This window comes from Ictidomys tridecemlineatus, chromosome 8 (genome assembly GCF_052094955.1).
Source record: "Ictidomys tridecemlineatus isolate mIctTri1 chromosome 8, mIctTri1.hap1, whole genome shotgun sequence".
NCBI lineage: Eukaryota > Metazoa > Chordata > Mammalia > Rodentia > Sciuridae > Ictidomys > Ictidomys tridecemlineatus.
This window is the reverse complement of record NC_135484.1, coordinates 22,563,897-22,588,503: the sequence shown is the minus strand read 5'-3', so window position 1 is coordinate 22,588,503 and position 24,607 is coordinate 22,563,897. Positions and strand designations below refer to the sequence as shown.

The 24,607-nt window shown below is 41.7% G+C and overlaps 1 protein-coding gene across 34 annotated transcripts in view; it reads right to left on the bottom strand.

The window, feature by feature from the left end:
* Positions 1 to 319: 319 nt before the first annotated feature.
* The window catches only part of Hivep2 (HIVEP zinc finger 2), a 182,948-nt gene continuing 158,660 nt past the window's right edge, over positions 320 to 24,607 (bottom strand). For all 34 annotated transcript variants that reach the window (XM_078018996.1, XM_078019015.1, XM_078019003.1 and 31 more), the window contains 6 exons: positions 18,787 to 24,355; positions 17,471 to 17,625; positions 13,989 to 14,164; positions 10,285 to 10,386; positions 8,614 to 9,509; positions 320 to 2,813 (listed from right to left, as the gene is read on the bottom strand). In XM_078018996.1, coding sequence (XP_077875122.1) covers positions 1,989 to 2,813; positions 8,614 to 9,509; positions 10,285 to 10,386; positions 13,989 to 14,164; positions 17,471 to 17,625; positions 18,787 to 23,970 — 7,338 coding nt within the window. In that variant the 5' untranslated portion in view covers positions 23,971 to 24,355 and the 3' untranslated portion in view covers positions 320 to 1,988. The remainder of the gene's footprint in view (positions 2,814 to 8,613; positions 9,510 to 10,284; positions 10,387 to 13,988; positions 14,165 to 17,470; positions 17,626 to 18,786; positions 24,356 to 24,607) is intronic.

Here is a 24,607-nt window from a genome sequence, read left to right as displayed (position 1 = left end):
ATAAGTCTTCATGCTGAGCGACAGAAAGGAAAATAATTCGCTTTATTCTGATGTGGTGTGTGCAGCTCAGGCCAGGCTTAGGATAGATGTATCCATTCCCAGAGCCCTCACTTTGGTGACCACTATCTGTCCTACTCAGGTGACCAATGGAAGCCAAAGATTGTCCTCTCACTTGTTAAAAGCATCCATACTCGGCATGCCACAGGGTGGGCGGAGCCGAGCAATTAAAAGCACAGATGGTATGTCAGCAGCATCAAAAATTCCTTTAGAAGCAAAATGGAGAAATTAAAATGTAAAACACATAAGAATTAGACACCTCAAGCATGTAATTGTACATTTATTTCTCTTTTTAAAGAACACTCCTTAATGTAATTCAATATACAAACTTGGTTTCACAGAATTATAATCCACTATGTAGCACAAAGGTAACCCAGATTGTGTGTGTGTGTGTGCGCGTACACACACGCGTGCGTGTGGGTGCACATGTTGCTGTACCCCCTCCCTCCGCTCTGTTCTTTGGGACCTACAAAGGCTCTTCCCGTCTTCAACACTAATCAAAACCATTCTGAATGTTCTATACAAAAGATATCATCCCCCCTCAGGTCATTTTCCCTTGAAATCTTTTTTTTCAACGTTCCCCCTGAGATAGCCAGGAGTGTGACACTTTTCCCCTACATAAAGGGGAAGGTGACTTCCCCTAATGCAGATAGATGTTAACCCTGTTACCTTGTGGTCAGGCTGACGGGAAGAGATGGGGAGAGGTCTCCACCCCCTTCCCAGCTTCCGCATCGATTCCTGGGCGTCCAAGTGTGGCCCCTCTGTGTAGCCTTAGTTCAGTCACCATCCTGTGCAGCAAGGACCAGGGAGATCTCTAAGCCCAGGTCTTCTCCAAGGGCAGCGCACAGCACTGCCTGCCAAGCCACCGGGCCGGCCGATAACCAAGCTCTACACAGTCCCATGTGCTTTGTCACTTTAATTTTTAAAGACACCCTAGCATAGGTCTGTGGCAACCTAGTGTCCAGCTGAGTTACATAAAATTGTACCAGTGATGCACTTGTACATATTTACATGGGGCGGAATGTTTTCCCATATTTTTAGATGAGTATATAGATCAACATGTTCACATAAGACCAAATACTTTTAATATTATTTATAACTGTTTTATAAAGCTTTGAAAAAACTCACAATAGCACATTGTTTACTTTAATGCTTTACGGTACTATCAGTTTAAAATCACAATCAGCACTTAAGTTATAGTCAATCCGGCAAACAAGAGACAAAAAAAATTTACAAGAGTTAAGAACTGACTGATACATCCTTTATCTTTTTTTTTTTTTGTAACTAATGCATAAGTGCAGAATAAGGTACTCTAGTTTAAATATCTTGTTTACAATGTACATTGTTGTTCTAGTTACGCAACAGTAAATCCCATGCTTCACATAGAAAAGCAATCCACAACATTAAGAAAAAATGTACAATTTATGAAACAAAGTAAATAAATATTAGTATTACAGAATCAGAGCTGTACATAAAAGCTGTTCAGTTTTTATCATATAAAAATATGTTTTAGTGCAACCTCACATATATATTGATGCTGTTTTGCTTTACATCATTTAGATCCAAGTGTCCAAAAAAGGAAAGAAATTACATTTATTACAAAGCAGATACACAAATTCTAAAATATGTACAAATTACTGCTAAAAAATGCTTATAAGAATATAAGCAAAGTAAAGAAAAGGCACAAACATCTGTACAATTTTAAAAGTACCAGACCCAATAGGTTAATTTCAAATTTTGTTTTGGTCAGGCTCATGGTGACTTGGTAATTTACCTAATTCTTTTGAAATAACAAAAGTATATATAATAGCAAACTACCGTAACTTAGGACAGGCATGCTATAAACTCGATTACTTCTATTTCTAGAAAAACGAAAACAAAAACAATAAAAGGGGGGCCATGTGGAAATGAAAGTCTCCATGCATCTTAGATCAATGTAGCTGACTCTTCCCTGATGAAGGCTTGTGGCCTTCCTCTGTGCTTGAAGAGAACTCCTTGCTGCTGTGGAAGTCCAACCGTTTCTCATCCACAGGACTCTGGCTGTGAAACGTGGAGTGAGCCAATGCAGTCTGTGATGTACCAAAATTGTCCTTTTCACCATCATGCAAGTCAGGGTGGGCAGCTGAGGTACAGGGCTGACCTGGCTCAGGCCCGCTAAAGTGTCTAATGCCAACATGTGCACTTTCCAAGGGTTTTTGGAGGGGCTCCTGCACCAGGGCTGGCTGATCAGCCCCAAGCAGAGCAGCCTCTTCGGTGGCAATCCGGAGAGAGGCAATGGCTTTTGTACAAGTCTGTATGTTCTCCTCCTGTTCCCGCTCTGTTGCATTTAGGCTGTCTTCCGAAGTGCTCTGTTTCATCAGTAGCCGAGGCGAGGAGGGAGTGCTCGGTAGACCAGATGACTGCAAAACGTGAGGCGCGCGCTTCTCCTGCTGCCTGGAGAGAGCATAGGGATCCTTGGGGAAGGGCTCCCCGGGCGCCCCTTTCTTCTCCTCAGGGCCCTCCATTGGCAGAGGCAATGTAGGTGGAGGATGTAAACCAGAAAGGGCCGGCGGTATGGAGTGAACCATTTGGATCCCACCAACTGGCACCATGGGGATAGGAGCTCGCACTTGCTGCTGAGAGTGGAGTGGAAGATGACTGAAGACATAGTCAGTAGGACCCTCAGGGAAAAGGCTGGAGCCTTGATGTTCATAAGCACCTTCTTGGTCTCCATAGAGACTGAAGTAAGGAACCTGAGGTAATCCTCTTCTTAAGTTCTGCATAGAAAAACAAAGAACATACAATTCACATGCAACCACTCTCCTTTCTTGGGTCAAGCCTATACTTCTTTAACTCACGCCCAGGCCACAATGCACTACACAACTGTCAACTTCTCATTTTTCAAAACAAAACAGATTTCTCCTTTCTGGTCCCTGAATGAAGGTGTCAGCCTGTGAAAAGTTACTTTTGTTTTTCAACAGCAAGGTGATGAAGTATTCAGTTCCATTGAGAACAGAGACACATTTTAGCTTTGTTTTCTTCATAAGAGAGAATAAAAAAAATAATGGATAGTCACCAGAAAAATAAATTACCAAGCCAAAAACAAAAATGAAAACAAAAAACTAATAACCGTTTTAAATTCAATAGGAAATTTTTTAAAAAGTGCCATCTGTTTATATAGTGGGCTGATTTTTAAGATTTATCTTAGGGTTGATGTGTATAATTAAGAGTGACAAGCTGGAAATTGGCTTTTTTTTTTTAAATTTCTCACAGGAAAGATAACAAGCCGATGGAGAAGACTCAGACTACTTTCTCCAGTGAACAAGGTGTTGGTCTAAAGCACTAATTTCCTGCTCAAGAGATGTTCAGTGTAGAAGACCAGCCTCTGCAAAAAATAGCTTTCCCAAATCAAGGCTATTTAAATCTTATATCAATGGCAATTCTGTAAGGAAACTACACATCCAAGAAGTTGTTAACCCTAACTATTTCAGACAGTTAAGTATCTATACTCAAAAACATAGCTAGGAACCAAAGATGATTGTGTCTTAAATCCTTTGTTGATGTTATTTTCACTTAAATGTCTTTAATGAACTAAAGACATTTAAAAATTAGGTACAAAATTCCATATTTCCTCTTCACAGTCCTGAAAATGAAGAACTTATTTTCTAAATAAGTTTCTGTACCCAAATACAGCTCAGACTGTCCTATTATCAGGTTTTGATGAGATTATCAGATTTTAATTACTATGATTCATACTGTTAATGGACTATCATTTAAAAGGGAGCTCCACTGTTTGTTTTGAGAACTGAACTGAAGATAGAAATAAACCTATCAAGTGTGGTAGTAATGCAGGAGAGAGATCAAAAAAAAAATTCTAATTCATTTCAAGGAAGCTTCGGTCTAAAACTCAAGGAATGCTCTATACCACTAAGGACTCATCTCGTTCTATTTAGATTGTGAGACTGGCTCAGGAACTATAAATTATGCATTACCTCCGCAACTCTGTGCCATGCTTGGCATTTAGTCTGCTGTCGGCTACACCTTATTCAAGCTAGAAACAAATGACTTCTTCTGGAAATGCAGGTGAAATGGTGTAATCATCAACCCTGTAATCACCAGGACCTCATAAGCTATGGAAAGTAGGAATTTTATAGTACAAGAAAGAATCATTTAAATGCAAATACACATAAAATCTCTCTTGCCTTTGCTCTGGTTTAGAAAAGGAGATGTCTCCTCCAAACGACAGCTAAGGTAGAAGAAACTTTCATACCTATGATAATAGTCTTTCAAGATAATGAAATAAATTTTCTTTTAATCACACTTTCCAAAGATTTAAAAGTTCAAAATAAATTGGAATGTGGTTGTTTTTCCATTTTACTTTTGGCTGCTCTTCTGTGTCACCCAGTGCACCCACCTTGTTAGAGTGCAGAACTGGGGCTCTCGGGGAAGGGGCTGGCAGAGGACAGTGAGAGAGAGGTGACACTATGTACGCCAAGCTATTTGAGATCCCCAACTCCAGGCTGACCAAGCGAGTGATATCTGTCTTCTAAAACTAGAATACATCCGGTATGTTCTAATTCCAATAAGATCTTGTCTTAATAATAAAAGTTTCCAATTCAGAGCTGCCCTGGTCAGAATTGAGATGATAGCAACCATAGAAGTGAGTGTACACATAGAATTTCCACCATGTCACCGTCTCCCTTGCTCCACATGGTGTCCAGCACTTCCACACATCCTTCTCTTCCCATTTTACTCTCCTGCACCCTCCAAACAAATTAGCATAATGCATGTTTTTCTCTACTTTGGTTTTTACTCCATTTGCAATCCTATTAATTTGCAATTTGGACCTTATCACAATGTTGAGAAAAACTCCCATCCTATTTAAATCTCAAGAGGAAAAATCCTGTCAGGGAAAAAAGACCATTGAATTCAACTGTGGATTATGCTAGGTGTGTTTGTGTGTGTGTGTGTGTGTGTGTGTGTGTGTGTGTGTGTGTATGCATACATGTATTTATGCATATTAGAGACCTAGAGTACACACAGCTTTATCACCATTTCCCATCCACTCTCTCATTCATCTTTTCCACCGTGTGTCATCAGGGTCCCTCTGGAAGACTAGGAAAGAGATAGAAGAGCAAGTGCTTCCTTGGGGGCAGCAGTGAGCAGGAGGGTATCTCAAGCAAATGCAAAGGGAGAGGTGACTGATCTGTGGTCACTGGTGCGGGGGTGAGGGGTGCTGCAGGGAAGTGACCTTGACTTGAAACCTGCCAAGTGTCCTGAAGTGCTAACAGAAGGAGGCTGTCAGCTCACTTCATTCCTTACAGCTAAATGGAACGTTCTTCCTGGAATAGAAGTCCGCACAGTCCACCTCCCTGGCTGCCACAGACAGATGTATAACGGTGGCCAAGAGGCGAAGTGACTTGCCCAAGGTCACACAGACAACGAGGGAGACACTGGTTGGTGACTGTTTCACTGGACACGATGTTCATCTGTATCACACACTTTTATTTTTCTTTCATTCTCCCTTTCTTATTTCCTTCTTTGTTTTCCTTCCTTCCTTATTTTTTCTTTCTCATTTATCTACCAAAACTTGAGGATGGAAAAGAAAATGTATTTGATTTAAGAAAAGAGTTAAGGTTAGAAACTATAACACTATTCCTTCCTTGAGTCACACATGATAGATCCTCAAAAATAGTTACTGAATGAATGTATAAAAGACTCTTCACTTTTACTCCCATTTCTCTAAAAATGAAAACTAACCAGAAGGAGTTAGGGCAAAAATGGCAAGGTGGTAGGAATATTGGTGGCATGTATCATATGTCCTCTCAATCTGCCCCTGAGTCTGTAAGTCCAGACCAAGCAAGAATCAGTATGACACACTGGGCTCCAAGGTCCCTTCATGCCATAGTCACTGCCCCCTGAGGCTTCTAGCAATGTTAAGCAAAAGAAAAGGCATGACTAACAGAATGTTCATTAAAGGGGATTATTTTTCTATTATTCCATAGATATTTCATAATTATGAAAGAAGGTGAAGCCTTTATCTAACACAGCAATCAGAAGAAATACTTCTCCCAGTACTATCAGGTCTATTTTGCTCCGGCCGCAGGAATCTTGTTCTCCTCTGTCCCTTAAAAAGGTGAGAAACCATAAAATGAGAAATTATGGGGACCACTATTTCTGCTTGACTGAGGATTCTCAGGTCTATTCCTCATTGTAAGATATAATCTATGCTTGCATAAATATATCAAAGTATATTCTAGTATCATGTATAACCAAAAAAATTTTTTTTAAGAAATTAGATGAGATCATGAGAGTGGGGCTTCCATGACTGTATCAGTGGCTTTATAAAAAGAGGAAGAGAGACCCAAGTTAGTAAGCATGTTCTATCTCACTGTGCGCCATCCTCTACCATGCTATGTTGCAGCAAGAAGGCCCTCACCAGATGCTGAGCAGACCCTGGCACCTTGCCCTGGGACCTCTGTGCATCCAGAACCATGAGCCAAATAATCCTCTGTTCTTTGCAAATTACCTAGTCTGTGATATCTAGTCAGAGCAGCAGAAAATAGACTAAGACAGCTTACGAAATTGGAAGTCCTGTGTCCTTTTTGCCTGTCTTTTTAATATGATATAAACCCCCTTTTATTTGATTATATTCACTATCATGGCTTCCCTTGCCTGTTTTGTAAGCTTGGCTTTACATGCTTGTGACATCCAGTTTTACATCTCTGGTCCATGTCTCAAGGCTAATACCTCATAATCTTATGGATCTGAATCACATTTCTTTCTTAATCTTCATCTCAATAAATGTATCACTACACACACACACACACACACACACACACACACACACACACACGCAGTAGGCTATCCATCTCTAATGAGAATTAACTAGGCAATAGACCAAAACCTTCATCAATGGTCAAGTTTAACAACTCGACTTAATATTTAGGTGAGTTGATTTAAAAAAAAAAAAATGAAGCAAAAGAAACAAATACTGAAAATCTGGGTCAAAATCAACAACCAATAAAACCAGTCTCCTTCCAAAAACAACTTTTTGAGCACATATTTAAAAATCAGATGAATTCCCTTGATCCACTCCTTCAATTCCTTTGCCTGAGTGTTGATCGTGGGTTGCCATTTTTTTTTTTTTAATAACCACAGCGTGCGTGCACTACCAGCTTGCTTTTTATGACGGCAGTTCACTAAATATGCTCCACAGCCTTCCACAGGCATGGTCTCAATGCACCTGGCCAATGCTGGAACAAGAGCAGCAGGGGATGGCAGGACAAAGCTCCTCTACTGCACCCTGCCAGCAGGATTGTGTCTCTATCAGAGACAGCATTTGACACCCGCCCCAGACCTGCCATCCCACAATGCGAGGGATTTACTGCTCTCTATTCGTGCTGCATTGGCCTAAACTGAAGAAGATCCCTCCTTTCCACTCTTGCCAAGATACAAAACCTGTAGAAATGTAGCTCTGTTTCTTAGCTTGCTAATTTATGGGCTTGGCGAATAAATGACTTCCTGATGGCTGTGCATGTCTCTGCAGGATTTGTACCATGAAGAAGATGGCACCCAGGCTTTGAAAAGAGGTTGTTGAGGGGACCTGGGGAGTGGAGTGCAGGAGGGAGCTTCCCTAGAGTTTAAAAATGACAACCTGAGCTTGTGTTATGATTCAGGGTGGCAGAAAGTGAAGACAGGGAGGAAACTGGCCACCAGGGCAGGGATGAGATGAGCCGGGGGTTGGCAGTGCTTCTACTGGCTGGGAAGAAGAGAAATCCTGAGCCAAGAATACAACAAAGAGTAGGGACCAGGAAACTAAAAAACACGCTTAAAGCAAAAAAAAAAAAAAGTCTCTAAAGACACCATATCTCTGTCTATGCTAAGTTCATTTTCATATCCTTCACATAGCAGAAAGAGACATCACTGTCTGCCACGCCAGGGAACCAGGCAGAAGAGGGGTTTACCTATGCATTGCATTAAAACTGCTGCTGTTCTTCAGTTTATAATAAGGGCCTGTGCTAGAAATCTCTCCCTTGGCTCTCCTGACTTCCCATTCTCTTGGATCTGCACTCTCTCTCCAGTGCCTGACAAGTTTCACATGTCCACTCCCATTGGGCAAGGTAAGGAGTTTAATAGGAAAAAAAAGTTTTGGAAACCAAGGATGATGATCAATCAGAGTCCTTACCTGGTGGAGAGTGCAGATCCCTGACACCTATAAGTCCCTGTGAGTGTCTAGCTATGCAGTCAACCATTCCAATGGCTTCACCTTTTTTTTTTTTTTTTTTTAATTCATGAAAAGGTTTCAGCTCATGTCTGTAATTAGTTAAGCTTAGAAAGCCTTCAAAAGGCCTCACCCATTCCTGGCTGGAAATGCACTACTGCTCTGATGCAATACTGCACTTGGAGCAATGCCATAGTCAGGTTCCTGACAACAGCTCATGACAAAAATGTTTTCTGCTATTCTCAGCAACCAAGTCTCCATCATGTTTTAATAAATGCCATACTAGCATGGCATCAGGAGGCTCCACTGTGCTACATCTTGTATACTAGGAAGAGAAAGCCAGATATACTTACAGGAGGCCCCAATACAATTGGCTCTGCTTGCAAATACTGCCCCATGGATAATGGCGGGTTATGATATAAAGCCCTTCTGGGAGATGGTGCTCTTATGGTGGTCATGTATCTTCTCTCTCTTCTGGGAGAGAGGTCTCTTCTTGCTGCGATGTCCTTCCCTGGAGACAGTGGCCTTCTGGGGGACAGATGCCTTCTTGGTGAAACATCTCTTTGGGACATCTCTCTCCTCAATGCAGCTTCCTTTCTTGGTGACAGATGCCTCATGGGTGACAGGTCTCTCCTAGGTGATAAATGTCTTCTGGGGGATAAATCTCCTTTGGGTATCAGATACCTCTTTGGTGAGTTATCTCGACAGGGGGAAGAATCATAGCCTGGTGAGGAATGGCGGCTGGAAGGAGAGAAGTCCCTTGGGGAGGAGCTTGGCTCTGAGGACAGCATGCACTCCTCGTCCATAGAACTGGGGATGTCCAGCCTGTCCTTGTCTGCTTCTGAGTCTGTACTTTTGCTCTGGAATAGTCTCTGATATTCTGTCATCTGAGTATCTTCACACGAGTCACTGGGTGTCATGAGTTGAGTCACCTGAATACTTGGCAAAGTAACCAGATAGCTGATCAGTGAAGAATGCCCCAGGGAGCTATCGGAAGGCACCCCATGGGGTACTGCGCCGACGTTCACAGGCAAGGAGGAGAATCGAGGAGGCTGAGGACTGGTGCTTCTTGATCTTGTTTTCGGTGTCAAATCTCCCTGGTCATCAAAGTCATCATCATCATCGTCGTCGTCATCATTATCATCTCCATCCTCACCATCTGATTCCTCAGCATCTGAGAACTGGTGGTCAGTTGAAATGCTGGACATGCTATGCTTCTCAGCTGCTTTGTGCAAATCTTCCATATTTTCTGAAACAATTGAACAAAGACATCAGAGACCAAGATCCACATGACCAAGTTAGGAGCTTATTTATCTCTCTCCAAAAGCTTTGCTTAGCTCTCTCGCCATCAGAGACAGTGATGTCTCTGATGTAACTCTCACGGGGTACTTTCTTGACCATCCACCGGCTCTGGCATTTCTATGTATCAATTTGGTTTTATCCTTATCCTACAATCAGTACTCCTGAGTAGTACCTTACATCTCAGACATCACCCTGCTCATAGAAAACCCTCAACAAATGGGTACAGGTAAGTTGTTACTGATGATGCTCGAGGAAAAGAACAACCTGTCCCTCCAGATTCAGGTGAAAACTTTCAGACAATTGGTGCATCTCAGGAGGCTTCACCCACCCCCAAGTTCCCTATTGAGGTTAATGATGGAATTTTTTTTCTACTTGATTTTCTTTTAATGGAATAACAACACATTAGAATGCTTTTTGAATTTTCCAGAAAGCATTATAACATTTAAATCATTATCAAAAATCACCTGCAATATATGTCCTTCAGAGTTCTAGACAGAAGTATGTTCACAGTAAGGCCTTTTTCCCCCCCATCAAGAGTCACAACTGAAATGCTTTTCTTTCTCCTCATCAGGTTTTAAGCAATATGTCAGATTTATTGTCTATATTTAGTGTTTATTAAAATGAAGGGCAATCAGTTTTTTAAAATGTTTTTATTTTACCACCTCAGCCTTAGAGCATCGGTGAGCGCAGTGAGGGGGTCAGTCGGTCAAATTATGACATACCTGCTTCCTCAGTTTCTGTATCATCCACTGATGTCATCGAGACTCCCAACTCCAGGCATTTTTTCATGTGTGCTTTAGATTTCATATGTTTTGTTAGGTTTCCTAAAACACACAGCCAAAGAAAGAAAGAAATTGATCCGTTACCTAAATGTGATGATCACTCCAAAATACAATGTGAAATGAACTTATTTGGGAAAACATAGATTTGTTTCTATGGACTGCCTCTTGCTTCAACCTTCAGAACAATTTCTGAAGATACCAGTCCCTGAAAGGTTTGGCCCAATCTCAGGTTTTGTTTATCCTAGAAGAAGTACAGAAATCCAGGATCACGTCTTCCCAAGAGTAGCAAGACTGGGGATCTGAGGCTTTCCTGCCTGAGAAGGGACCTAACTTTTACCAAAAAGGCCAGGCTCCCGGGACTTCACATGGACAGGTGACATAAGCTAAATCACACAGATGGGAAAAACCTCAGAAGGAAATACACTCGGCACACTCAATGGACTCCAGACCTTCTGGCACTGATGCCATATAGGTCAACCTTCAAGGATCCTCATCAGTCCAAGAAAAAATACACAAACTCTTATGCCAGTCAACCATGTATGTGGGTTCAAAGATACATACACCTGCTTAGCTAACTCCTTATAGGGAGCATTATTACTGGCATTTAGCATCATTCTGGCTGGCGTATGTTAGTGGACTTTGCATTAGCAGTTTCTGAACATCTGGAGCAGCAGCATGCCCTTTTTATTTAGATTGAGATTTCCACCATTCTAAGAAAAAAGAAAGATTTCGTGTTGAATATATTATAAAGATCTACGTATAATTATATGTCTACATACTTATGTGTACATGTGTGTATATACACATCTCTATCACTCTCTCTTTCTGGACTTAAATAATTTCTATATGGAGTATGAGAAAATATGAAAAACACTTCTCCAATCACCCTTGACCCAAGATCTATGGAAGACAAAGAACAAATCCATATATATATATAAAATACATAATTATATGCCGTACAACTTATCAAAAAAGAATCCAGGAACCAATTCAGATATAAAGGGTCCACTTTGATGAAATTAGCTATATTATTATCTGTGCCTTTTGATAATGCTTTAGCAATGTACCAATGTATGTACTAATATATGTATATGACAAATGCTTCATTTTTAAGAGTAGGTTCCCTGAAATCCAGGTGGAAACTATTTCACTTTGATGAAATAGTTCATCCTCATTATGGGCGTTTTTAGATTACTATTAATGTTAAAAGTCATAATTCTAAGCTGGGATACCACTGTTTACTATTTTACAATTTACCTGCTGCTTCCATATCTATGAATTTTATGTAAGATTTTGATAACTCTAAACAAATATTTCCAGGCCCTCATTGCTCTTCTTATCAAAAACACTGTATCGAGAAGTTTTAAAAAGCTCAAAACTTTAACAGACATTTCAATTCTTCAACCTGTAAATTAATTAACTCAATGGAAATCATCAGCATCTACCAGAGGCTAAGTAGACCATGTATGTTTTTAAATATGGATGCTAATGTGGTGAGATAACTTACAGTCAGCCCTCTGCATCTGTGGATTCAACCACTCAAGTATCAAGGATATTTGAAAAAAAATTCTGTCTCTAATAAACATGTATGAACTTTCTTCTTATCACTATTCCCTAAACAATATAATAAAATAACAGTTTACATGGCATCTACATTGCATTAAGTATTATAAGTAACCTAGAAATGATTTGAAGTATACAGGAAGATGTGCATGAGTTATATGCAAATATTATATCATTTTAATTTTATGTAAGGGACTTGAGCTTTATTGGAGGTTGGTACCTGTGGGTATCCTAGAATTAATCTCCCCATGTGCTGAAAGATGACTGTATTTGATTTTAATATGTCTCTTCTACTATATTTCCTCTCCAGGCATTCTAAGGAGGTAATTGAACTTTGGGCTCCCTTCTTCAGAACAAGATTGCAGCTAAAATAAGAATATGAAAGGATCCCAACCTGTCTTTGGTTTGCTGAACTTCTGAAGGAGTGGATCAGGGCAGGGAGGAGGAGAGAGTGGCAGAGGCAAGGAGAAGGAATTGTCCCAACAATTGGGTTTCATCTGTGTTCAGACAACAATGACAATTATGATGGCATGGTTTGGAAAAGCAGGCACTTCAGACAGAGCAAAAACTGGTGGGGTTTCCCAGGGTGCTTTGCTCAACTCTAAGGTTCTGAGATGTTTGCACACTCTCAAAGGGTAAGAAAACTCCATTAATGACCAGGATTGAATAATTTCTTACTAAAACTCTGGGATGAGAGTTCAGAGCCAGATTTAATTTGATGTTTGGAAATATCTAGAAATGTGTCATTTCCTCACCAGTTTTCACACAACTAGTGTATGCCTGCAATAACTCATATGCCCAACAAAGACATGTCATTTACAATGTCTAGTGAACTTGCAGTATGTCCCCAAATTAATGTTTTCATTTTCTAATCCCTGGGGGAATCTCTCAGTAAAGCTCTAAATAAAGGTTTGATTTTGCAAAGGTGAATACTATTTAAAGGATCTTATGTTTATTTCTTTTGAAGTATAAATGAATGATCTCCTTTTTGTCACCTTCAAATAAGACATACCTGTAGCATAAATACATTTTTAATAAAGAAGAAACAAATATGTGGAGAGGCTATACATTTTCACTTCTGCCAAATCAATAATAACAATTTAGAATTGGGGGCTGTAAGAGGAAATGGTACATTTTATTTTATTTGATATTTATCTTTTTTGATGGATATTGGAGTAGATAACTCAATAGGCAAATTTGAAACATTAAGAAATTGTAGATGATATGAGGTTGATGGGGGGGGTGTCTACAAGATAAGTTAGACCTAAAGTAAAACATATTTCCGTATACAAAAAACAAGCAACCACAAATTTAAAAATGAAAATATAAATTAAACAACCTTTAATTTGCTACTGTCTCTTTTTTGAGAGCATCAGGCCTATACACATTTTCATGATTTTTTAAAATGATGGAAACACAACTGAAGCAATCTTCCTGAGTAAAACATGTTTATACGAATCTACTTGTTAAAAAAGATTTTTAAAAATTGAAATAAAAATATTATTTCAAGGCAAGTCCTAGTTTTCTGAGATGAAAAGTTGTGGCCTTAGAGTAAGAAATTGTCTCTGTGCTGATAAATATACAGAGTGGAAGCTATCAGATTTCTATGCATAATTAATGTAACTGATAGAGGGGCCCACCTGGGAGTCTGTGGATCTCTACATTATTTATAATCTTGAAACTGAACATGGGCACATGTTTTCTTTCCAGCTGCTGCTTTGCTTTTCAATTGCCTCTGCATGTATCATCTCCCTGCATAATTTCAATACTGGTGTGAGTATTATCTAGACCACATAACATTTCCAGCATGAAGTAATAGCTACCCAGGCAATTCTTAGCCACTTCCTTCAGAGACAACCGGCCTGGACCTAAGTCTAAAGCTCTTAATTAGTCATAAAAGGAGCCTCACAGTCTCACATGCATCCTCTGATCACCAACAGGAGGGACAAAATACATTTCATGCAGTCATATTTTCACAAAGCCATCTTACTCTTGATAAATGGGAGTTACAAAACAGTATTCAGAGTCCTAAGCCATCATCAGAAAAGTATTTCTTCCTCCCCACAAAATCAGATTTGTACCTTTCGTCTTGAAGGCGAAGTTACATAACTTGCATACATAAGGCCGAACATCAGTATGAGTGCGGATGTGTTTTTTGAGCATGCTTGGCTTCTTACAGCGAATCCCACATTCCTCACAAATATACTTTCCACGTCCACGTCCTCTGACATATACATAATCTTCATTTGACTTATACCTGTTTACAAAAGGGGAATCCAGTGTATTCAAATACTCTTAGCATGTTATATATCAAACTAAAGGCTAAGCACTACATGGAAAACTTTTATTGAGGGTATTTTATAATTATTCAATTTTACTTCTACAAAGCCTGGGAAATGTATGCAGTAAAATACCTGGAAGAACTTGATAATAGATTCAGCACTATAAACAAATGTAATTCTATATGGAATTCAAAATGGAATTGGCTCTGGTATTAAATGTTAATTTATAGACACAGGGTCTATAAATTTGGGGGCTTCCAGAAGCTCCAAAGAGGTGCAGACCTGTGCCTTATTGCTTTGGATTTTAGTATAGCCTTCAGTCAAGGAACATCCAAAAAGCATATGAATATAGTAGAATCATCATGCATCTTGAGTTAACATTACATCATGTAAAATGTACATGTGCACACACGGCTTTACATTTGCTAAAAGAAGTATAACTGATAATAGAATTCTTCATTGCAAGATTCTACTCTATTTTTACAATCCTGGCACCAGAGTGCATCAGAAATCTCTAGTGTACACAGGCTGAGCTCAGCTCACCAACTGTTGTCTGCAGATTTGATCTGCTCTTCCCAGGGACCATGAAACTGTACTAACGTGGAGTTTAAATTTCAACTGGCTTCTTGAAGGTACTGTTGCATAACGAAAACTAGAGATTCTATTTTTAATAAAATTTGCATGTATTTCCAGAAGGATTTCACAGAGAGCTCTGAAAGGATATCTGAGGTCATCTACTTCAACCAAATCAGGTGAGCAATCTTAGATATTTATTTGGATAATAAAGGGAAGAAACACATCCAATGCTCTTCCACCCATTTTGTTTAGAGCACAAAAACACATGATAGACAATAGAGAGCAGTTCTACTGAATAATTCAACAAACAGCATTACTTCTTAAATCACAGCTAGTTTAGAATTGTGGTTCTAATGTCATTATGCAAAGTTTTTTTTTCCAGGTATTTTTTTTAATGTCTAAAGGTAAATGGACATGCAAAATGCTTTTTTCACTGTACATTTACTTAAAGGAACTAGATTTACAGTTTTATATAGTCTCACGAGGATTATAAACTGCTATTTCATCCTAGTGAATCCATCAAGAGGAATAAAAGAGAGTTCAGCTTTAATTGTCCAATTCATTGAAAGATTTTTTTAAGGAAAAAAATCCATTCACACTCTTAAATATCAACTTTGCTATGGATGTTATTTAATCTTAGCATTATGTACACTTTGATAAGCTTCAATTGGGATAAGAGGTAAGTAGAATAAAAAATATGAATAATCAATTTTTATGCATTTTGCTCCTTACAAGAAATTGCATTTAAACTTGTTTTTCAAAATTCTTAAAGTTTATCTTTTATTTCACATTGCATGTTGTAATAAAGTAGAACAAACCAAAAGATGCAAAGTATCTTTCACCTTTCAATTTTACTACTTTCTGTCCCTAACTAGATGACATTGCTTAAGGGGTATAGAATAAAACAATTTTCTTCAAGAAATGATACTTCAACCTTACTGTAATCCATCATCATAGTTGCTAAGAAATGCACTTTATCTTCAAATAATATAATTTATCTCCAAAATCTTAGCTGATTAACTTGCTTCCAGAATGCAATAACAGTAAAATCCTATATAAGGGTATATTAGAAGAATCTGTACCAATAAAATATTTACCTTTAAACAGTTCTGTACACATTTGAATCTACTTGATAGGATATTTAATGGTTTTTGAAAAAATAATTAAAATATATGTTTAACTAAATTATTTAACTCACCAATTAGGTAACATAAGAAACATATACACTTAGAAAATCTGGTCAGTGATACCTTTTTTCCCCCCTTTTAAGTTATCACCTTTGCAAGAAATAAAGAGGTGGTAACACGCTGTTTGGAATGAAGTCCTGGTTACTACCAGGTAGAAACTGGTTCACAGGTAAAGGAATGTAGAAACCCAGCTGATAACATGGGGCAAGGAAAGGAGGGGGAAGTGAAATATGGAACCAATCCATTTGGATCATGGAAACACAGCAATACAATGCTCACATACACCCTTCCACTGTCCTGGGTAGTGGAGGTAGGTTCCCAGCGCAGCCAGTAACTTCGAGGGTGGTGCTAATCTAGTGATCTGAGGACAGTGTTTGGAAGAATACTGCTGCATATACATGTTGATTGAGGTTAAGGGACTTTAAAGTCTCTGAGGAAAAAGAAAATTTATATTTCTCTCATTTATGTTAAAAGATGAGGGCTTGTGACTACATTTAACTGTGGTTTTAGTGGTGAAAACATCAGCCATCCAAATAGGGCAAAATCTAAGGGAGAATCAACTACAACAATCCATCTCCAACCTGGAAAAACCATGTGAGACTCATGTTTTATCTCACTGAACAGTCAAATGCTTTACAGCCAAACAAATTATTTTGTCTTTCAAATATAATTGGAATGAACTCATGCTCACGAAAATATGTAAATTACAGATCTGTTGGAGAGATAAGGCTAATTACATCATAATCCCCCATATGTGGTTGAAGTACTTCAAAATTTCTGAAAATTGAAAGTATAATTCTGGGTTTTCCCTTCATGGGACTGGACTGAAGATATATATCTATCAGTATCTAAAACTAGATAGTACATACATATGTACTTTTTCTTAATCATGAAGATAACAAAATCATTGAAACTTATTACTTAAGTTCAGTTGGTTGAGAACTCAACATTCAAAAAGAAATTCCTCAATACAGAGAAACTGTCACAGACCAGAGAAGATAGGGGACAACTGAATGTAGTGGCACCCTCACTTGGATCCCAGAACAGAAAAAAGATCCTGATAGAACTGGTGAAATCCCATGAAATTCTGGAGCTTAGATAAAATATAAGAAAACAAATGAATTAGTTTCTAGGATTCTATGAGTATATGCAGTTTCATTTTTGTAAGCACAGAATAAAAATGTCCATTAATAACACAAATGCCCCTAAAGCTAGCAAAGAATGTATGAACTTAAATGACACCAAGCGTCTGCCAATTTAGAAGATTTCATATTAAATTAGAGATGTGAAAATTGAAGACAAAGACTCAACCCATAAATATCACGGATATGTCCATTAAAAGCAAGCCCTGAAAGTGCTCGCTGCCTATTTTCAGCCAGACTTCAGAAGTGCAACTGGAAATGGGGCTGGCTTTGAGCTCCCACTCAGGGCAGATGCTATTTTTTGCATACAGACATACAGGGCCCTTTGCTTTGACTTACAGCTGAACATTTTGCATTTGCACTTAGGTTTCCTTACCCTCCTTCAAAGATTTTAATTCGGATTGGCTCAGTTTGCTTGGATCCAATATCTTTATCTCCATGAAGCTCTCCTTTCCCTCTTTCTTTTAATATATTTCCCACTAGTTTCCTTTCTAGCTTGCTACCAAATAAAAAGGTTGCATCCGGTTTCATCTGTAGGACAGAAAGAGAATAATTTTGCATGCTTTTTTTCTATGACACAGTTGTCCATACCTCCCACTTTCCCATCATCTCTCAAATAAGCCTAAATGCCATGCTAAAAGGACAGGGCTGGATACATAAAACAAGGGACACTAGGGATAAAGTGGAAGAAGAATGGCAGTTTCCACCAAATAAACCCAACATTGTGAGAGCACACACACACACACACATGGCTAGCACTTATTCTGCGCAACACTAATAAAGACTTAAAAGAGACTTGTTTTGAAGTAGCAATTAGAAAATCCTATATTAAGGGAGTCATCTCAAAAGTCATTGAAGAAAAAGAGTAACTGACAGAAGTGAAAATATATTCTTAAATCCTCTATTTGCTGCATTATTAATTTACCACAAATTACAAAATGCCTGCTTTTATATTTTTTATAGTTTTATATGTAAGGCATTCAAGTGTTTCTATAGGAACAAACCAGCCAATAACTTAAGAAAGTAAATTTTGAAAGAGAGACAGAAATCCCTGTAGCTGGGGAGGCTGAGGCAGGAGGATGGCAAGTTCAAAGCTAGCCTCAGCAGCTTAGTGAGGCCCTAAGCCACTTCAGAAGACCTCATTTCAAACTAAAAAGGGCTGGGGATGTGGCTCAGTGGTTAAGCACCCCTGGGTTCAATCCCCAGTACCAAAAAAACAGATTTTAGTGACAAGTATTGCCAGAGAGAACAAGCCCTCTGCATCTGCCACCTTCAGTTCTAACCCCTTTCACGCCTACTTCCCAATCTCTTTTCCCAGCATCCCTCCCCACTTTACAGCCCCAAATCACAACTCCCAGAATTCTTCACATCTAAAGTAAAGCAGATCAGCAAAGTCACTAACACAGAAGTCACTAACACTAGGAAGGGAAAAGGACCCACAGAAATTAGTCCTGGAGGGAAAATTCACAGCATCTGAATAAAGGAGATATTTTCCTTCTTTGAGACTTTCTCAAGGGCCCTGAGGTCCAAGTACAGCCAGTGGCTTTTCTACCTCTGGATAAGGCCAGTGTTGCTGCCCCGAATCTGATCTTAATTTCACTAGCATTTTTAGGCCTTCTATCTTTCCCTGTGCACATTCTGCTCAGCAATCAGACTCACAGCACAAGTGCTCTCTAAAACAGCATCCATTACCTGTGCAAACTGTTTCCAAGCACTGGATGATGTCAGCTTGCCGGTTCCAGGCCTGTGCATAGCAGCCAGAGTATAAATTTCTGCAGTGATTTTTTGCTTGGACCTCAGAAGAGCCAGCGTGGTCTTGGTGTTCAAACCCGATGGGTTTGGGTTGCAGGAACTAATGCACCATGAAGCATAAACTGAGGATTTGAAAGTGGCCTGTTGCACAAAATTGGGTTTTGTATAATTCAAGAAGCACCAACTCACAGTAGTAGTTGTCCGCAGACTGGGGAACTGAAGAATCTGCTGGAAATCTGCCACATCAGTGAAAAGAAGAGTCGAGTTTGCCACGTTTCCACTGGGGCCAGAGCCCATGTGGACCAGCATGCCAACAGGTAGCTTCTGGCCCTTCCCTTCCTCTTCCTGCTGACTGTCTCCGGTTGGCAGTGAAGAACTCTGAGGGCTCATGCTCATGTCCGATGCGGTCTCATCAATGTCTAATTCATCTGAAGAATCTCTGCTTTCTGAAGGCCCGCTGGACTTCTGCCCAGGAGCGGGGGCCCTGGAACCAGAGAGCATCTCCCTGCTGGGCGGGAATGGCTCCCTTGAGGGGCCGCCGACAGCTGGATGGTCTTGAGATGAAGAGGGCGACAGAGAGGAGAAGGACGATGACCTCGACTGCGAGCCGTCCTTTGGCTCAGAAGCACACCCTTGCCGGACCAACTGGGGCTTCTGGGGGCGGGAGAGGTCCTTCTTGATGTCGGAGTTGGTCAACTCCACAGCACTGAGCTCCTCCACTATCTGCCCATACATCTTTTCTTCTTTGACCCGTTTCTGCTGCTTCGTTTCCATGAAGAGCTCCAAGCTGCTGGCTGGAGAGAGCATCCGCTTGCTGCCTCCAAGGGAGGAGGCGCTGTCTGAGGTGGAAGGTAAACACAAGGGGATGGAAGATTCTAAGCCAAGGGGCAAGGTCTGAGGTACTTTCCAAAGGGGGTATTTTTCCAAGTCCACATGCTGCCCAAGCACCTGGGCAATATTGAACCCTATCCCTTGCATGGCTGCATTGGTTACCAGTGTTCTTTGGGTCATATTCTCATCAACTTTGCATATGACAATTGCAGGGCTGTTCTGCCCAAGGATCTGAGAAATGCTTGTGTACATGACACTTCCATAGGACGGAACGTGGGTCTGGATCCGAACAGGAACCACGGTGCCTGGTAGGGATTGCAAAGGACCAGTATTTGCCGACCCGAAATCTTCCTGAAGAATCTGTTCAGAGGGAGTATCAGTTGACTTGCTGCTCGGGTCCGAAGGAAACTTTGGAGGAAGGTTCTTTGAGTGTAGCCCTGATGTTCCTGAATAACAAGGGTAAGTTTGCTCTTTTGTGTGTGCATAATCAGCAGACTTCTTCCCAGTGTGTTCAGCAACGTGCTCTAAGGGATAGTTAGAATGAATTTCTGCCTGGAAAGAAGGTTTGCTGTAGCTCTTCTGAGGATGAGGAGCAAAGGGATGTGGGAAATGTGCCTGCCACCAGGGAGGTTGCTGAGCCGGTAAATGAACCATACAGACGGTGGGGTACTGAAACTGAAACAAGGCATTCTGGATCGGAGAAAATGGAATTGTCTCTTGATGTGGAAATAAGTGTGGCTGTTCGGGCAAGTGCTTGCTTGTCATGTAGGATGTAGGCTGAATCAAGGGGTTTCTCAAAGATTCCTGACTGTCCATGTGCATGATCTGTTGTTGGGCCAGGTGGAGTGTTCCTGAGCTCAACTGGGCACAAGGACCCACCACCTGCTTCCCTGGGTCATCTGGTGGAAGAGGCGGAAGCACAGAGGATGGCACGTGGTGCCATGCGGCCCTGAGGCCAGCGTGCAGCTGCTCCATCTGCTCCTGTTTGACGCTGGGGTCCACGCCGGCCTCACCTTGGGCGATTTCTGGGGAGCCACTGAAGGAAGCCTGCCGCACCAAAAAGCATTTCTTCCTCTCCCGGGAGGGGGATAAGGTTGAGGCTGATGTTCCCGCCACAGGGGCATGGGACAGATTCCCGTAATCAAATGATTTACTCCGAACCTCGGGGACTTCGGTTGGGTGAGGACAAGGCATCTGTTCTGAGGAGCAGCGTCGCATCTCTTTCTGGTGGTGATGGCCCGGAACAGACAGTGAGTAAGAACCAGCAGGGACGGTCAAAAACTCGGAATGCTTCCCAAACTCATCCTGCTTGGGAGGGGCAGTAAACTTCATGGTTTCCTCTCTTTCGAAGGACATGGAAAAACTGGAGCTGTGGGACAAGTTGCTTTCTTGACTGGGGCTGCGAGAGAGGCCGGTGCCTGTGGATTCAAAGCTGGACTCCCCGGAGGAGTGCTCCATATCTGCCAGTCGCAGGCGCTTCTTTTTGGGTGGCAGCTTCTCCGCAGGGAGCTGAGAAAGGGTCTCGCTCCTCTGGGGCCACTGGAATTCCTCCACTGGCTTCTCCGGCTCTTTACTCTGGGCTTCTTTCTCCTTCTCTGGTTTATCAGGCTCCTCGGTGACTCGAATCTCAGGGACCTGGATGTTGTGCTGGCGAACCAACCGAGGCTGTGCGTGATAGGACGGCTGTGGCACCTGCGGGGTCGCGGCTGGCTTCCCCCCGCTTTCTGCATTATACCCAGGGGGTGCCCACTCTGGGCTCACGGGGGCTTCCGGAACCTCACTGTCACATGTCTCGGATGGGGAAGAGGCTTTGTCCTGTGCACCAGTCCCAAGTTCAGCTGACTCGGACCTTTCAAAGGAATTGGGCCGGCTCAGCGAGTTCGTGTGCTGAATCACGGAAATCACATTGCCAGGCGGTTTCCTGCCCCCTGGGTCTGACATCTTGTCAGGATCAGTGGCTGAAAGGGAATCCTCTGATCCCAGGGAGGGACTTCCAGAGTGCAGTTGGGGTCGACCCGGGTCAAAGCGCTCAGGGTGACCGAGGGAAGGGTTCTCGAGTCCAGCCATGGGAAATCCGCTCCTCACTCCCTCCTGCAGGTGCAGTTTGGGGTCATATTCTGAAGCCATGATGCTCATGGGAGTACTGACCACGCTGCTGCAAATCATGGGGGTGTCCTCCTCGTCTCCTACACTCTTCTCTTTCCGGCGTTTTCTGTTTTCACATGTGGTTCCAAACATGGTTGGCACTCCCTGCACTGGCACTGAGGAATCCATAAAATATTCTCCGTGTTTTAAAGAACTGAAGCAGGAAATGTCCCTGTAGCTTTGCTTTGGTGTTTCAGGGTCTTCCCACTTCTTATAGGGTTTCCGGCAGGTATCATAGTCATACCCAACCCTGTCCCCAGGAACCAGTTTCTTTTCCTTGAGGGATGAGCTGGTGAGACTCTTGGACACCCTGCCAGGGTGCTCAGCCTCCATGTGCCCTTCCTGGACTGATGGCAGCTCGAACGCCGCTTGTCTTCTTAGCATGCGCTGAGGGGGTATGCCCACAGTGCCCGGGTAGAACACATCATCGGACCCTGTCATCCTTTCATCAAATGAGTGGCTTCCTCTCAAAGAAGGAGGGATACTTAAATTAGTTGCTGAAGAAGTTGGCATCGAGTTGCTTCTAATAAGCGGGGAAGAGTCTACAGGAGCTTCTAAAAGAACTGGGTTGCTGACTGGGAAATTTGCAGGATACAGTTTTCCTTCATTCCTGACCGATGACGGAATAGTGTGGGGTAGCCTGGACTCGCTGTTGAATTTCGTGGACTTCAGCAGGCTTGTTTGACTGGGTTCCACTTCCCCCTTGCTGGGGATCAGCTGCGAGACTGGATCTTCAAACATCTTGACGTCTAACCTGGTGTTTACATGAGGTAATGGTTCCATGATGCCCTTCCGTCCCATGGTGGCGCGCTCCTGACCTGTGGGTGTAACACTGAGTGTATTCCTCGGACTAAGCCGACAGTATTTTCCAAAGATGATTTCTTCATAAGACTTTGCATTGGTGTTGGGAGGGCTTATTTGCTGCTCTGCACTTTCTGAGCGAGAAAAGTAACCTGAATCAGTGCTTCCTTTACTGTGCGGGCTCAGAAGGTTGAGAGATGGCTCAGAATCTTGTCCTTTTTTCTCTGACAGTCTTAGTGCAAGTTTCTGTTTAACTGTATGAGAGTCATCAGCCTTAGTATTTAAAGATGGGTTTGGTAGCATATCAGAGCCAATATACTGAGAGCTTTCGTTAGGTAGCGGAATTCCACTTTTGGGGATAATCAAAATCGGCACCTTCATTGGACCTCCCAAAGACTCTTCTAGGGACCCATGGTAGCCACCTCTGCTAGCAATATCCAAGGGGAGGGGTGGGCCGGGGCTCATTTTGTCAGAAGTCTCAGCAAACAAAGAGCTCTCCTCATCTGTGTCTGTACTCTGTTCACCATCCGAATGTATTTCTGCTTCTACATCAATAAAACCAGCCTCCAAGTCCAATTTAGAGACAGCCGACTCTGTGAAAGGTACTAATCCTGCCTTAATTGCATGGGCATGTGACTTCCTGTGCTTGTACAAATTGCTCTTTGTCTTGAAAGAGAAACCACAAGGTATACATGGATATGGCCGCTCACCAGTGTGGGACCTGATGTGTTTTTTCAGAACGCTTGGTTTGGCACATGCTCTGCTGCAGTAAGGGCAAATGTATTTGCCGGGCTTTTTGGGCTTGTGCTCTTTCTTGTGAGCATCTTCTGCCTGTTCGAGACTTTTCTGGGAGTATTGGCTATAAGCAGGGTTCAGGCTTGAAATCTTTTTTCTAGGAAAACCACCACTGTGGCCATGTATAGGAAAAGGAAATAAGTCCTCGGAGGCGACCGATGGCAAAGGGCCAGGGAAAAGCCAGGGGGGGCCTTCTAGGCTCTGGTGTGGCTTGCCGCTGTGCATGACCCCCTGTGGCAATGAGTGCTGAGGGAAAGACAGTGAATGTTGGCATGAGTAGAGACTTGGACGGTGCGGTGGGTATTGCTTCTCTGTGACTTGCTGCACTGATTCGCTGGGTGAGGCCAGCTTCCCAGAACCAAACAGCTGTGCTGATGCTGTGTTTCCAATCTGCTCAGGATCAATTTGTGGTTGCCGCTGTCCTTCTTGACTGCCAAAAGTGCTCATCTTAATAATAGCCGATTGTTCCTGTCTCCATCTACCTGATGCTTTATCAGTTTCTCCAGACCTTGAGGTAGCTTTTTGTCCTAGAGCTGTGTCCCCAGTGTCCATTTTGTTGTGCCAGGTCTTAAGTGCTAGTTTGCCTGAAAGCCGTGCAGACTCATGGAGTGTCTCAATGCTGTGCTTTTTAAAGCTTGGGCGCTCCCATGTTCCAGAGTGTCTGCAAGCTTGCTGACTGCCCCTTCTCTTTGGAACCTCCCACACCTACACCGTAGTCAATAGGCATCAGATGGGTATGTCCTTGTACCAGGCTATAACACAGTTCTCTCCATCATAGAAACGTCCATCCAAAAGCTAAGTGCAAATCTACAAAGATTTCTTATGGCATCTGAATGTTTTCAACTAGGATGAAACTAGGATGATTAATAGTCTGGAAGAAATTTTGCCCATCAACTATAGCAAAGTTCAATTGCCAGTTTCTCTAAGATAAAATGGCCTGAAGGGAAAAAGAGAGAGAGAGAGAGATTGTTAAAACAGCCATCAAATAAGAAACCAAAACCAATCCTCAATAATCATCCCGAAAGTAGACAAATTAAAAATGTTATTCATTCCAATGAATTAATTTCTATAGCTGTTACATTAATTTCACAATTAAACGATGTTAATGTCAAATTTAGCATTATGTCACGAGCATTCATCTCTCTCTCATGTTTGAATTTTGGTCACCCTTTTATAAATGCTCCTTAAA